The 17140-nt window shown below is 38.8% G+C and overlaps 1 protein-coding gene across 4 annotated transcripts in view; it reads right to left on the bottom strand.

Moving 5' to 3' along the window:
• Tbc1d5 (TBC1 domain family member 5) overlaps positions 1-17140 on the bottom strand; it is a 453289-nt gene that overhangs the window by 184013 nt on the left and 252136 nt on the right. For all 4 annotated transcript variants that reach the window (XM_045136200.1, XM_045136202.1, XM_045136201.1 and 1 more), the window contains 4 exons: positions 11459-11567; positions 10043-10132; positions 9874-9948; positions 8629-8696 (listed from right to left, as the gene is read on the bottom strand). In XM_045136200.1, coding sequence (XP_044992135.1) covers positions 8629-8696; positions 9874-9948; positions 10043-10132; positions 11459-11567 — 342 coding nt within the window. The remainder of the gene's footprint in view (positions 1-8628; positions 8697-9873; positions 9949-10042; positions 10133-11458; positions 11568-17140) is intronic.

Here is a 17140-nt window from a genome sequence, read left to right as displayed (position 1 = left end):
AAGTGAACTAAGACATTCTCAGTAAAGATTGTGTGTTTTTGCTCATCAGTAGTTCCTAGATTTTTACAATGATACGTAAAATCATATTCACACATATGACATGAAAGTAGAAATAAAGCTGACCAACCACACTCTAATTGAACTAGAGGCCTGCTCCACAGAAGGGAATACATACCTGATACTCAAAACGTGTGATGGGGAGATCATGAGCCCTAGGGATATAATACCTGCTGTTGTCTGTCTAAATGCATATATTATGCTCACCAAGCTGCCTGGTAAGCACTTCTTTTAATGTTTATATTGACATATTAATGCTACTTTCACTTTCAGTTAGAGAAGCTTCTCTTTTTGGATGCCAGTGACCTCTGGGATGACTCAGAAGGCACCATGTGCTGAGAAGTGACAGAGGAGTACTCAGCACTGAAATACCTCTATCACACCTTCCAAGGCTCAGGAAAGAATGTAAGAGGCAAAAGAAGGGTAGAACTCCTTACAATGCACTCTTCCAGACATAAAATGGCATGGATATCCATGAACTCACAGTGCCTAGCACTACCTACACAAGACCCTCATAACAGGAGGAAAAGATAACATCAAAATTAAAGACAGGGGCTGGAGAGATGGCTTAGCAGTTAAGCGCTTGCCTATGAAGCCTAAGGACCCCTGTTTGAGGCTTGGTTCCCCAGGTCCCACGTTAGCCAGATGCACAAGGGGGCGCATGCGTCTGGAGTTCCTTTGCAGAGGCTGGAAGCCCTGGCGCGCCCATTCTCTCTCTCTCCCTCTGTCTTTCTCTCTGTTTCTGTCACTCTCAAATAAATAAATGAATAATTTTAAAAAATTAAAGACAGCTGGGTGTGGTGGTACACATCTTTAATCTCAGCACTCAGGAAACAGAAGCAGGAGGATCACCATAAGTTTGAGAGAGACCCTACCTTGAAAAACCAAAAATAAATAAATAAATAAATAGACTACTTGAGAGGGCAGGATATGATGGAAAATGGAGTTGCAAAGGGGAAAGTGAGGGGGGAGGAAATTATCTTGACTTACTGTCTGTAATTATGGAAGTTGTCAATAAAAAAATAAATAAAATTGAGCACTTTCTAGTGGGACACAAAGCACTAAGGAGAAGGAAGAGAGGTAACACCGGAAGGGTAGGAAAATACAAGAGGGAACATGCTTAAAATAGAACATATATACATATGTGCATGTAGAAAAACTTCAAAGCACATAAAAGAAATGTCTTCAAGACTCAGAAGCCAGAGAGCCTTTAAAAATGTGTCAATGAGAGACCAATGGGGTTGCAAGAGATTTTTTGACAAAGAAAGTCCAAGAGTAGGATGCAAAGGAGGTTTAATGGAAATAAGGACAGCAGCATGGGAAATACAGAAGGAAAAGACTCTCCTAGGGGAACTAAACATCTCATCACATGGCAACCTCCACTTATATTAAAGCAGAAAGTCTACTCAACAAATTGGGTGAGCTACCTAAGCAGACATGCAGTCACAACATTGAAGATACTATCTGGTCAATTCTTACATTTATGGAAGAAGGAAGACACAATAAAAATGAAAAATTTTTAAAGATTTCAGCAAGATAAGACCTCAGAGAACCCTTCCATCTGAAAAATTGCCCTCAGACAGACTGAGAAGGTGGCTTGCAGAGCTCGAGCAGGTATAAGGCAGGCCCAGCTCCACTAACAGGCTCTCCCAACAAAGAGGTGCGTGCTCTTAAACGTCAAACTTGGAAGGCAACAATCACTGAAACAGAATAGATGAACTCAGACCCTCATTTGAACAAAGGTTCGTATATTTCTGTTCTATTTGCTTACCAAGAGCTTTGCATACCAAAGGTGCTTCGTTAATTGGTCTTCACCTAAAGAAGTTCAATCCAGGCAGACAAGATTAACATAAAAAATAAAGTAGGAGAAATACCAATCCTGTTTATCATTAACATATTTGCTTACTAAAGACATATTCTTTTTGAGTTGCAACATTTTCCCTTTAGAAATAAAAGGATTTCAGTAGCTGACTACTGACAAAAGAAAACCTACTGCAGGAAACTGTCCAGAATTTAGAGCACAGATAGAAACTACATGGGTGATGTTTAGTAACCAGAGTCTGTGTATGACACAGAAAGGAGAACAGGTAGTATCTGTTAGAATCCCTCACTTTTACAGAGGTGGGACAAAGAAATTTCTCAAGTAGTACTTACTGAAGGAACACATCTGACTACAATCAGACAGCCTGGTGAAAAGGAAAATGAAGCTCTGGAATGATGACTACAGCATCACAAAAGGAAGCAGAAGAAAAGCCTAGGAAAAGTTTTGTTGTGTTCAATTTGGTTTTGTGATTAATAAAGGAAAAACAACACCCATTTCTCAAATGCCTGAAGGAGGAGGTGTATTCTGATTGGTACATCAAAGAAATACCAGCAGTAAGCTTTCACAATGAAAAATGGTAGGATTTATTAAGATGACATCAAAAAAATATTTAAAAGTGTAACAGGAAATGTGAGGGACTGACATCACCACATACTGAGGAGAAAAAGAGACACCTTGGGATGACAGGGTGAAAGATGGGGAAGAAGGCAGGTGAGGCTAGAGGTGAAGAGGTAGTAACTGTTACCGTCTTGGGAGAGGGTTTCATATAAAGTTCTTTCTTGCTCTATAAAGCCCCAAGTCATTAAAAAAAAAAAAAAAAACATTTACACTGCTACTAGCTATTTTCTTAAATATCTTTCTACTTGAACCAACCTGGAGAAAGTTTTGGGAGAAAATTATACAAGTAGAGAAAAATATCTATACTTTAAGTGCCAACCTGTGTCACAACTAGAAATACAAACTTTTAGTTTTCAACATGAAGAAAACATTGAGAGGAAAATAAAAGCATTGCCACTGAAGGACAGAGAAGCTCAAATTCCAGATCTGCTCAATGTTCTATACAACACATGTCCTGCTGACAGACTATTCACTGGGGACATCACAGGTATGAGTGTCACTTTAACACACTGCAGATGTTCCTTCTAACCTTCTCATAAACAAGCCAGCTCTGGGGACATCAACAATGGGGCTTCCCTTTACTACACAGCAGACTTTCACTCTAACTTTCTCATTAACATACAGAAGGATAACAAAGCAAAACACCTACTAACCAGATATTCTGAGTGCCCAACTGTGGTGCCCTCCAAATACATTAATGCCAAGTTACAGACAAGAGTGAGGACTAGGACACTTGCCTGGGGCCATATACAGCAGTTACACGATGAGGACCAGGACGCTAGCGTGACACCACAGACAGCGGTTACAGGTGAGGACCAGGACGCTAGCGTGACACCACAGACAGCGGTCACAGGTGAGGACCAGGACGCTAGCGTGACACCACAGACAGCGGTCACAGGTGAGGACCAGGACGCTAGCGTGACACCACAGACAGCGGTCACAGGTGAGGGCCAGGACGCTAGCGTGACACCACAGACAGCGGTCACAGGTGAGGGCCAGGACGCTAGCGTGACACCACAGACAGCGGTCACAGGTGAGGGCCAGGACGCTAGCGTGACACCACAGACAGCGGTCACAGGTGAGGACCAGGACGCTAGCGTGACACCACAGACAGCGGTCACAGGTGAGGACCAGGACGCTAGCGTGACACCACAGACAGCGGTCACAGGTGAGGGCCAGGACGCTAGCGTGACACCACAGACAGCGGTCACAGGTGAGGGCCAGGACGCTAGCGTGACACCACAGACAGCGGTCACAGGTGAGGGCCAGGACGCTAGCGTGACACCACAGACAGCGGTCACAGGTGAGGGCCAGGACGCTAGCGTGACACCACAGACAGCGGTCACAGGTGAGGGCCAGGACGCTAGCGTGACACCACAGACAGCGGTCACAGGTGAGGGCCAGGACGCTAGCGTGACACCACAGACAGCGGTTACAGGTGAGGGCCAGGACGCTAGCGTGACACCACAGCTGAAAGTGAAAAGCACTTCGAATGGGCATGCCAGGTCTTTTAGCCCCTGCAAACAAAATCCAAATCGTTGTACAACCTTGTGTATCTGTCTTATGTGGGTTCTGGGGAATTGATTCTGGGTCACTAGGTCACTAATGCCTTAACCACTAAGCCATCTTTCCAGCCTGTTTTTATTCAAGTAACTGAAAAGACTCAACGTTTCTTTTGTTTTGTTTTTTGAGGTAAGGACTCGCTCTGTAGCCCACGCTGATCTGGAAGTCACTATGATATCCACCTACCTCTGTCTCCCAAGTGCTGGGATTAAAGCCATACGTTACCACGCCTGGCTTCATAAAGGTTTTCAAAGAGGTCATAATTTAGAAAAATTTATGGTAGTAATATGCACAGTTACAGTAAACAGAAATAGGTAATACTTCACAACAAGAGCAATATGAGAAAAACATGGATCTGCAACAATAATCATCATTTTGTTTTTACCTTAAATATAAAATAAGGATGAACTATAGGACATTGGACAGAAGAGCTGTTTCTTGTTTTCTTGAAAATCTGTTTCCCCCTTCTTTAATATTTTAGATACACACACACAGGTTGCTGACAACTCTTAGAGAGCGGCTGGTGTTGTAGTTTTCACTTTCTCGGCTGTGAACAAGTGCATATGTGAGGGCTGGTCGTGCATGCACAACCATGTACTTTGCCTGCATTAAATAAAATCACAACACAACACCAAGTACATCCACTCATCCATGTGTGCCTGCAGTCCACCTCAAGGAGACGGAAAATGTAAATACAAGCTGCTATTTTGGTGTGATCACACGAAGACAGCAGCTTGTATTTCTTCCTCCTTAGCACTTTAACACTGGGCAGACTGTCTGCATTAACACACCAAAATCAGTTCTGCTCGGAAACTGCTGGTGAAATCCTCCTTTCCCTGGGGAATTTGTTTCTTATTTAAATTTTAAAAAAAAAGTGCTCCCAGGATATGGTGTAAAGACACCAACAATAGGCCATATTAACTTTGGGAAGTGTGACAATGAGTGGACCAAAGCACTGGAGTCCCTCTGCAGGACAGGAGTAAGGGGAAAGTGCTCTTCACATTAAAGAAGCAGTAAAATAAATTAGCTATATAAAAATGCTTTTACATATTGTTAATACAATTTTGTTTTCCAAAAATTGTCTGGCTGTCATCAGCATACTACAGTGTAGCATAGGATTATATTTGACTAAAAGTTTATATAAGGCATACTGTAAAATACAAGTTTTCTTGAGGGGAGGGTAGCAAGCATAGTAACTATTCAGTATACATGACACAGCATGAATATTATACAGCAAATTCACAACTCTACAAAATGAAATGAGTTATTTACAGCCCTGTGCAGCAGGCCCTTATATAATGACACACATGTCTTGTCCAATGCAGCAGCCATTAGCACTTAAATATAGCTGATGTCAATGAAAACTGAGTGTTAAATTTAGTTTCAAATTAATTTAGTCACATGTACTTGATGTCTAACAAAGTGAACAGCACACATCTGTAGTTTAAAAATATTTTTTCAATTATTAATGAATCCTTAAAATATCAAATAAGACTTAAAAAGCCAAGGACACAATTTTGCTTAAACATATTATGTCTTACGCATGGATCACATACAAATGACAAACAAGTGAAAGAAACAATATGAAACTACTGCATCTTAATAAAAAGGAAAACAAACAAACAAACAAGCAAACAACCACCTGTGATGGAGAGTCAAGTATGAAACACAGTTATCAGCAATGTTAACCACAGGGCTGGGGGCTGGCTTATTGGCATTTGCTTATGAAGCCTGGTAGCTCAGGTTCAATTCCCTAGTACCCATTCTCCCTCTCTCTCTCTCTCTCTCTCTCTCTCTCTCTCTCTCTCTCTCTCTCCTATAAGTAAATAAATAAATATGTGTGCATATACATATATGTATGTTTGTGTGTGTGTATTATATAATGTATATGTGTGTGTATATATATATAATTTTAAAGAAATGTTAGTAACCAGAAATATAAACTACCACAAATTAAAGATAGCATCTAGCATACTTCAGAAGCAATCAGATACCTTTCAAAATATGGTCAAAGATACATGAAAAAAATAAATTAAAATTTTCATTCATTTACTTTATGAGATAGAACATATTTCAAGAAAAGATGAGACTATTTGGCAAAAGTGTATAGATATGTTGATCTGCAAACGCTATTATAGATGCTGTAATATGTATTTTTAGAATAGACCTTGATAGATCAAATAACATACTTGTTTGGTATCTAATATGGAAATTGCATCTTGAACACAATTATTTGCTTTAATTCTGTGGGGGGTTTTGTTTGTTTTGGTTTTTTGAGGTACGGTCTCTCTCTCTAGCCCAGCCTGTCCTGGAATTCACTACGTAGTCTTAGGCTGGCCTTGAATTCACATCAGTCCTCCTACCTCAGCCTCCCAAGTGCTGGGCTGAAAACCATGTACCACACCTGGATTCCTATAATTTCAATTCATATTTAAATTCAGTATTGCTAGCATAAGCGCTTTTGAATTTTGAATTGAAATATGGCAAAGTTTGTTCAGAATAGACAAGTCACATGGGGACACTCATGTCTGACTTAAAAAGATAATTAATGTGTGTGCGTGTGTGTGTGCATGTTGATATTGCAAAAGAATGCCAGTGGCATGTGACACTTTTGCATCCAGCTTTACCTGGGTCCTGGAGAGTTGAAACCAGGCAGCAGGCTTTGCAAGCAAGTGAGTTTAACCTCTGAGTCATCTCCTTAGCCACCACAGTAGCATTTTTTTTTATTTGAGAGTGACAGACAGAGAGGAAGAGGCAGATAGAGACAGAGAGAGAGAGAGAGAGAGAGAGAGAGAGAGAGAGAGAGAGAGAGAAGGGCACGCCAGGGCCTCCAGCCACTGCAAAGGAACTCCAGATGCATGCGCCCCCTTGTGCATCTGGCTAATGTGGGTTCTGGGGAATCGAGCCTCGAACCAGGGTTCTTAGGCTTCACAGGCAAGCACTTAACCACTAAGCCATCTCTCTAGCCCCCACAGTAGCATTTTTAAATGTTTATGTGTATATCTTGTAGAGGTCAGAGGACAACATCAAAGGCATCCATTCTCTGAACCTTCATCTTGGAACAGTTTTGTTCAGCTGACCACTGAGCTGAGGATTCTACAAAGGCGTTAGAATCACAGAGGGCATGTACCACTTTACATCTGGCTATGTGTGGGCCTAGGGAGGAGCAAGCTCTGCTTGTCAGGCTTGCCACCTGCCAAGCCCATAGCAGTCTTTTGTTTAAGTCTCCAGAGTTTACCTAAAACTAAATACTGACTATCAGTGATGGGATTTACAACCAATAGTCATTTATTATGAATCTTAGTACCACAGAGACAAGACTTGTGACCTTGCCTTCTAGGTCTCATGACAATGTAGACAGAGGAGACCTAGTCTAACAGCAGAGGCCTTGGACTTACTCCTACTATGGTACCAATTCATATGCAACATCACTTTTTTCCTGCTTTCTCTATTAGAATTTACTATTTTATGGATATCTGTTAAATCTTCCTTGGCATCTCCAGTGTTTGGCACTCTGGTGGGTTAATATAAATGTACTAACTGCACTGACACACCTAAATAAATACAAGACCCAACAAAATTAAAATACATCATTAAAAAAGTTACATGGGGGCTAAAGAGATGGCTTAGTGTTTAAAGGAGCTTGCTTGCAAAGTCTGTTGGCCTGGGCTCAAGTCCCTAGTACCCACCTAAATCCAGATACAAAGTGGTACATAGGCCTGGAGTTTGTAATAGCAAGAGGCCTTGGCATACTCATTCTCTCAAATATATATTTATATTCCCTTTTTTTGTTTTTCAAGGTCAAGTCTCACTCTAACCAAGGCTCACATGGAATTCACTATGTAATCTCCTCTCCAGCTGGCTTCAAACTCAGAGGTTCTCCTACCTCCACCTCCCAAGTGATAGGATTAAAGTCGTGTGCCACCACACTCAGCAGTAAATATATTTTTAAAAAACTATATGAAGATCCTACATGATAAAGACTGAGCAGATGCAGAAAGCAAGCAACACATGCATGTGAACAGCTTCAAGAGGAAGAGCAGTAAGAAGGGCAGTCACAATACAGAAAAATTTTTCCAGAAAGGCATTCAAATGTATAAAGATGGAGATGAGTTTTGAGTATACCAGCATAACACATACATAATAAGACCTTTTCAGATCACATGAAATGGGAAGGTGAACATTATTCTCAGATCAATATACAGCTTATTTTGAAAAAAATGGGACACAGAAATCTATTTTAAGAACAAAAATAATTAGTACTTATTGTCAACAATTTTTTAAAAGTATAGCCATCAGCTGGGCATGGTGGAACATGCCTTTAATCCCAGCAGAGGTAGGAGGAGGAGGAGGAGGAGGATTGCTATGAATTCTAGGACACCCTGAGAATAAAGAGTGAATTCCAAGTCAGCCTGGGGCTTGAGTGAGACCCTACCTCAAAAAACTAAAAAGTATAGCCATCAGAACAAGTTGCACTGGGTACTCCAGTGGGCCCACCCCTGGAATTTGAAATTGCAAATTTAAAAGCAGCAGCATGAGTGAGCGAGCGAGTGAGTAGCTCTACATACGTTCTTTTCACATCCTGTTCAATCATTGAGCGCAGTTCTTTATCTTGAAAAAACTTGTTCCACAGACTCTAAAATAAGAATAACCATAATCAATTAACCTCACACCTATGCTCAACTTTTATGACTTCAGTTTAATGTTTCAAGTGAGTAAATTTATTCTTCTCTAAATTGTCTTTCAGATTCTTCAGATCTGAAACCTGAGATAAAAATCCTTTTTATCCAATCTAATTTCAAACACGCACATTTTTTTCGGTTTGATGACACTGTATGGATTTTTAAAATCACTAGCCTTTCCATTGTTGTTCACCTGTCACTATGCCTGCAAGTAACAGCAAGGTGCTGGGATTTGAGTAGGAACCACGGGTCAAGTGGTTCCAACATGTACTTGACCTGAATCCCAACATGCTATAAAAGATATGTCACAATTCCTACAAAGCCTGCTCTTACAGTCTAGCAGGCTTTTATGTAGGTTTTAAACATAACTTAGGAAAAGTCTTAAAATTATTTAATACTTTATGTTATTATAGCAAAGACTATATTATGCCAATTATATACATCAGGAAAAAGTGCTTATACATCTATTAAATAAAAAAAATTTCTCCATAAGTAGACAGGAATTAGAGCAGTAACAATTGAAGAAATTATGCAGTATTTTAAAAGGAATCTTTATTCCTAGACTGTACTGAAATATGAGATATATGTTTGATTCGTTTCCTGATTTTGTTTAGATTTTTTCACGCAATACAAAATACTCTTTCTGCCAGGACCAGCCCTGCTTAGTGGACCCTTCTCTCTTGTTCTCCTCTCTGTGCCCTTGAAATCAGTCCCCTCTCATGTGGGTGCTCGTCCATTTTAGGGTTAAGTCCCATGGATCCCTACCACTTTTCTGTAGTGTCATCCATAGAAATAAGCGTTAATCTCCTTATAACATAGTTTGAGTATGTGTATGTGCAGGTACATATCAGAATGATTTACATACAAGCTTTAAACCCAATATAGCACAGTGGGAGTGTATGTGCATGCATGTATCAGAATGATTTACATAGAAGCTCTAATCTCCTTTTAATACAGTGTCAGTGGCATATATGCATGTATGTATCAGAATGGTTTATATACAGTTTCAAGATGTTCAGTGTGTAAAGAAACTACTTGGCATGAAATAGTTTTCATGGTGATGTTCAGCCAGTCACGTAAGCATGTCCTTAAGGATGAGAAAGGTGTAATGTGAACAAAAGAGAATTTTACCCCTTCATCCTGTGAAAGGGGATTGTTGATCATCAAATCCTGTTGGCCAACAACCTTCCTTGGATTTGTGATGTGCTGGTAAAGAAAGAACACACACACGAGCATCAGGGGCTACTGAACTTAAAACTCAAGAAAACAATTACATCAGTTACATTCACTGTTTACTTACTATTTCTTTAATGTTGCTATACCATTCTCTTAATTCTTTAATTCTACTTATCCACTGGGTTTTATCTTGAGGAAGAACACAAAGAAAGAGCTAGTGAGGACAAAAAAAAGAGAACATGTTTAGAAAAATACTAATAAATGCAATAAAACCAGTCCAAATAGAATTATCTGAAAACATACTTCCATTCATAATATTTCACATACATACTATAATTCCAGTTCCTACTAATAATATTGTAAAACAGAAAATTCCAATTCAAAATCCGAAGTCAAAAGCAAAATCTCGTTACACCACAAAATGGACTCAAGCTCCTCTCCACATTCAAATGAAAAAGAAGAAAAGTTCATGAAGTTCAAGCATGATTCCCACTTCACATCCTGATGTTCCTGTTCAAGTCTGATTCCCACTTCACATCATGATATTCCTGGGAGTGGTAGGAAGTTATTAAGTACCAGGCATGACAAATAAGGGCAGAGAAGAACAGCTGGAGAACTAATGATGCAGTCTCAGAAACAAAGTCATTTCTTTTACTACAGCAAACATAAGTTACAATTGGCAATCAGCTTATGAAAAATAAGCATTCTTAAAAAGAATAATTGGATTTAATTTGGTTAAATACAACACTAAAGTAAATCTATATTTAGGCTTAGTTTTAGCAAATGAAAGATACCAAAGTTAATATAACAGGGAATGGGGATGGGGCACAAATATTTGAGGACAAATTTTCTAGCAGTAGGTCTACTGCACCTAAAGAAGAAAATGTATTTCAATTATTCAATCTAAAACCAATACATCACATATATCTTACTGTCTGGATTTTCAAAAACTCATTATGCTCAATTTATACAGAAAACATGAAAACTTTTCATAGCAAACATGAAAAATAACACTATACCTTAATTAATTCATTTTTGAAAAAATTGGATGATTTTTCAAAGCAATTATTGATAACTACAGTTTTAGTAAGCTGACTCAATCTCCTTCTACTAGCCCTGTTGCCCTTCCCTTGTGTTTCTAGAAAAGAAATGTAGAAACTCTTTCCATGTACTCTAAAGGAAGCAGAAAGGAAAGGGTTTTTGCCACAGGTAACAGGGACCTGAAAGTTATCCACCTCTCCTCTTCCCCTGCACAAGCCTCTAGGTCATGCAACACCACTCTGGCATTTCACCATGAAAAGAGATGAAGAAGCAATTGTTCCAAGTGATTCATTTACCATCCATACTTACTCAGGACTAAGGTACAAGATTTTAACCTTATAGTAAATGTTCTATGAAAGACGTAGACAGCCAACATTTTGGAGTGAAGTGTGTTGGAAAATCCACTGATGACCCATGCTACATGGGCAATCTTCTCGGGCATCATGTAATGTACTGATATACTGCAAGCACAAACTGTAAATAAATATTTTCTTCTTACCTTCCAGCAAATGCTACGGAACCTGCTGCTTCTCAGCTGCCCATTAATCCCCTTCTGCCTTACTGTTGCCAAGTAATTGTTGTTTACAAATAGTTCTTCCCATTCTTGCCTAGGAAAGAGCCAGAGCCAAGTGCCTTTTGTTAAAATTCTTCTGCTTGAGGAGTGCTAGAGGAAATTAATCTGAAATGGTCTAAGAAATGTAACTTTTGAAACATATATATTTAGTTGTGTTCTGTTTCTGAATGCATGACTCTTTTTGGACACAGCTCTGCTGTAGATTTAATGAATATGTAGATAGCTATAATTACGCCAGCTACTGAAATTCCTAATGTCTATTGAGGCTATTCCATTTCCTCTAAAATGTTGCTACTGTAGTTCAATGAATAAATAGGATAAATGATTTTTAAAATAAATATATGACTGTTTTTGCCATTAACAAAGATATACCTGCTTTAAATATATATAACAGAAAAGTACCCTGCTGACTATATTGGATTCTCTCATAAAATTACTGTTCAAATAAATGCATTTTTCTTTACTGTTAAGTTAGGCAGTTAAGTATAATAAGACTACTTTCTTTAACTGCTCATGCTATTTACTATTGAAATCTTTGCAACTTCTTTCTACATGATCAATTTAAAATTTTAACAGGTGCAGCAAATCTGAAGACAACATCAAAAAATTCAAAAAGGCCTCAATGTAAAACTGTTTCAGGCAAGCTTAAGCACTTTGCAGGACCTATGGCTGAGTAGGTAAACAAGTGAAATACGCCTCCCAGGCATGCAGACACCAGGGGCCCAACACCTGCGCCTCATTAATATACAAGTCAATCTGCTCCACTGGGAAACAATTGGAAATTAATTGTCCCAAACCATTTACTGAGTTTGAATAAAGGAATTAGACCCATATTCCCAGCATCTTGCACCAAACTAAACATTAAGAGTCATTTGTCAACAGTTGAGGCTACTGAGATGGGCTTCATGAAATTACTCTCAAATTCCATGAAACCACAATAAAAGTGACTTATGATCTAAGATGTAGTCTCAAAGCTCAGACCCTTGGGGCAATCTCTAAAGGACGGTTTCCTACAAGAAAGTCCCCACAACTCTCAGCCACGTTCTCACAATACGCAGTTGTTACTGTCAGATTTTACTCGGTAAGAAAGGTCATGAACGGATATTAACCAACCTTATTGAAGTTCAAACCCTTGACCCTAGGGCAAGGATCCCAGAGGAATAACTCAAGACATTGGCATACTCCTACTGCCACCAGAATGTCCAGCCTGTAGACCTGATCCCTAATCAACCAAGCCTTCTATCAATAGGGTTTTGTGGTCACTTTGGGCAAGTAGAAGCATGCTCCACTCCCATCCCATGCTGGAAGAAATAGATTGCTCTCTGTATGCTTCAAACTTTCACTGTTTTCATCATATAAGCAGGGAAAAAGTCACTTCATCTTATTATTAATGACACTTAAAATTGTTCATGGTGGTTTTTTTTTTTTTTTTTTTGCTTGGTAGCCTCAAACTCATGGCAACCCTGCTACCTAGGCCTCCTGAGTTCTGGGATTAAAGACACATGCACCACCACACCCAGCTTTGTCATGCTTTTGACTAATTTACTCTTTATTGAAACATCCTTTCTTGGGCTGGAGAGAAGGTGTAGTGGTTCAAACACCAGCTGTATTCAGACCCAAGAGCACAAGTAAAGCAGACTGCAAGCAGCACAAGTGTCTATAATACCAGACATTCCCACAGCAATGGAAGGAGTCGGGAGAGAACAGAAGCTGGCCTGGCAAATAGACCATCTCACGCAAGGTGGAAGGAGAGGACCTACACCACAGGGTGGTTCTCTACACCTCACATGGTGCCAAAACACATGTGGCCTATGGATACACAATCATCACACACACACATTCCTTCTTTGTCTCTTTGTCATTTCAAGCAGTGTGAGTTGGTAGTTATCAGCATACATTTGACATGTGTGGAACCACCGAGCCATCTATAGTCAGAAGCAGCACCTAGGTCACTAGGTGCTTACTGACACACCAGCATTTCCGAAGTACCAGCTACTAAATGTCCTTGAGCTATAGCTGTCCATCTGAAATGAATAAAGCAGCATCTATTGTGAAGAACTTTAAGAACTGAGGATGAAGATTAGTGGGTGAATACTTGCCTAGCACAGGAAGCCTGGGTTCAGTCTCCAACATCAAGAAATTATTTTCTGAAGTATAACAAGGATTAAAGAGATGTGTGGAAAAATATCCTTGGGCTCGAGAAATGGCTGAGTGGTTAAGGCACTTGCCTGCAAAGCCTAAGGACTCATGGTCAAGTCCCTAGTACCCATATAAAGTCAGATGCACAAAGTTGCTCATGTGTCTGGAGTTTGTTTGCAGTGGCTGGAGGCCCTGGTGTGCCCGTTCTCTCTCTTTCTTAAATAAATAAAATATTTTTTGAACCTTCAAAAAGGTACATAGCATATGATATTTTAAAAACTAATGCTCTGTGGGGCTGGAGAGATGGCTAAATGGTTAAGGAACTTGCCTGCAAAGCCTAATGACCAAGATTTGATTTCCCAGTACTCATGTAAAGTCAGATACACAAAGTGGCAAATGCATCTGGAGTTCATCTGCAGTGGCTGGAGGCCTTGGTATACCCATATTTTCTGTCTCTCTCTTCTTTCAAATAACTAAATATTTTAAAAATTAATATATTGCTAATAATTGTAGTATTTCTATTATTTTATATGCTGTATTATTGATTTAGAAAAGATTTTCAAGTTAAATGCATTATACCCTGTATTTGATGAAAAGAAAACTAATAAATCAAATTAAAATAAATAAATAAATAAATGCATTATACCTTTGTTAAAATGTTTTTGAACTCAATTAGCTTGGTTTTTAACACAATGGGGCTTTTAAATTTGTGCACAATTTAGATATAATATTATCTCCTGCTGTAGTTTTCACTGCTTTCTTAAGTAATTTCTGTCCCCTCCCCAATAATAGAACCCACTGAATTATTTATTTGAATTTTTACCTTTCTAACTCATTTGAAATATCTAACATTTAAACTATTTTCAATTTTCAACAGTTTCACATATTTCCACATCTCATATTATTCAAGTAACCAGCTTTTACTAGTACTCCCAAAATGAGATTAAACAAGTGCCCAAATACATTAGATGCATAAATCTCAGAAACATAAATGAGATTAAACATCCTGTGATCTGTGAACAGAAAGCACAGGTCTGAATCCCAAATAAGCATCATTCATTAGAAAATTAGCACTTGGGGCTGGAGAGATGGCTTTGCGGTTAAGGTGCTTGCCTATGAAGCCTAAGGACCCATTTTTCATTCCCAGCTTCACAAAGGTGAGGCAAGTGCAAGGTCACACAAGCCCACTAGGTGGTGCAAGCATCTGGAGTTTGATTACAGTGGCCCAGGCCCTGGCACACCAATTCTTTCTCTAAAAAAATAAAACAAAACAAAATATAAAATCAGCACTTGCATGGTTCAAAACCAGCAATAATTTTGGACAGGAGGGGGAAGAAAGTGTGCATCACTGACTTCTACCTAGTCTTTTCCACAGGCAGCTTCTATTCGCAGGTACCAAGAGCCCAGCAGAAAGGAAGCACAGCTGGCGGCAGGACTACTCACTGCCGCGCTGTCAAGTGGCGCAGGCTTTGAAGGTCAAGTTCCGTGCTACTTATGTAATGAGGGATAATTATTTGTTAGCTTAACTAAGGCCCTGCAGCTTGATTACAGGGTTGGTACTGAGAAAAGAAGACTAAGGCATGGGGATTAAAAACATTCGCTCTGAAATTTACAGTCATTTAAATTTATTCATAGATACTTATAGTTCTAATTAAGGTATAACATTTCAAACTGATGAATGCTCTAATAGCAGAGATAACATCAAAGCCACCCAATAGTTGGTTAATTGTCCTTCCTATCTATGAACTAGTGTTTGACCAATAAACTGTGATACAGAATAATATATATTTATTAAGTGTCCACTATGTTTGACATTTATACAGCCATTTTCATTTGAAGTGTGAAGTTAAATAGCAGTTAAGGCACTTGCTGGCAAAGCCAAAGGACTTGGGTTCAATTCCTCAGTACTCATGTAAAGCCAGATGCACAAGGTAGCATTATATGTCTGAAGTTTGTTTGCAGTGGTTAGAGGTCCTAGCATGCCCATTCTCTCCTCTCTCTCAAATAAGTAAATAAATAAATATTTTAAAGTATGAAGTTAAATGAATGGGTGGATGGATGTATAAACCATTAATAATAGGTTAACATAAAGCTCTCTGGTAGGAGAGAAATGATTTGTTACAATTAAAATTCGGCATATGAAATAATTATGGTACAGTAGCTACTGAAGTTCTACTACCATGACTTGAGCTATTACAGGTTAAAGAGACCCGAGAGGGAACAATGTACTTCTAGGGGAGCTGACCAAAGTGAAGAGACATTAATGATTGCAGATAAAAATAATTCATCTGCTCCTGAACTGGAAGAAGACATGGGTAATGAACAGGAAACACTACGGAGAAGGGAAGAAGGGGAGAAGGGCCTTTCAGCTCAACTAGTAAAACAAACAGAAGGTAGTCACCAACTCCATCTTGCAATAGTTAACGTGTGTATGTGTGTATGTGTGTGTGTGTATGTACACATACACACATACACATAGAAAAAAACTTGACAATAATGCCATTTAATGCTTATAAGTCCATTCTAATATAAATAATTTAGCAGAATAACTTCTAACTGTGGAGTGTGTGCCCTTAACCACTCTTTACAAATAATGAAAAAAAAGTTTACAAAAATTCAAGTATTCTAAGAGATTTTTTTCCCCTTGCAATGTAATCAGAAATAGCATCGTTGTAGAATTAACAGGAAAGATAAGAAAACGCAATGGGCAAAGCATGCTCTAGATGCCAGAGGCAAAAATGACCTCTGTCAATAAGTGAGGTTAGGAATATGATACTTTCCTCCTTGGCCTTTTTTTATTACAGTTTTTATTTATTCTTATTACAGTTTCATTACAGTCATGTAAGCATCTAAAGTAAGTGTTTAACAACCAGACTGAAAAGATATATTGACTACTACTGGAAGCAGTGACAACCTGGTGTAAAATCCTCACTCCATTAAGTACTCCCTCTGAAAAAGCACCAGTGCCACCTACTGGCACCTACTTTACAATGCAGGCACTGGGACCCTGAAAACAAGGATCATCAATCAGGGATGGTAGGATTCACTTTCCCTGCCAAGCTGATGTGTCAGTCTCAGCTTCCATAGAAGCAAGCACCCTGCTGAGCAGTATGAGAGACCGACCACCTATCTGCTGCTCAGAAGAGATTACTGTGACTGACAAAAAATAATCAAGAGTATAGTCATAGTTTCTCAAAAAGATGAAATCAACTTTCTAGTATCAATTGATGCCTTCCCTCTAATAATATCTAGTTCAGTAATTAAACTTTCTGCAATGGCATTTATTTTATTTATTTATTTTTGACATGGAAATCAATTTTAATATTCAATGAATAAATACAGACCATGAATACAGATATACTTATTTCTAATTATATATTTTAATGTATTTTCCCAAAGTATAAACATAAAATTGATTTGTTAGTAAATTTTGAATACAATTGCTTAACTTTGTAACTTAAATGATGG

Source organism: Jaculus jaculus, chromosome 16 (assembly GCF_020740685.1).
Source record: "Jaculus jaculus isolate mJacJac1 chromosome 16, mJacJac1.mat.Y.cur, whole genome shotgun sequence".
NCBI classification, from domain to species: Eukaryota; Metazoa; Chordata; class Mammalia; order Rodentia; family Dipodidae; genus Jaculus; species Jaculus jaculus.
The sequence above is the reverse complement of the archived record's forward strand: the minus strand, read 5'-3'. Positions and strand labels throughout refer to the sequence as shown.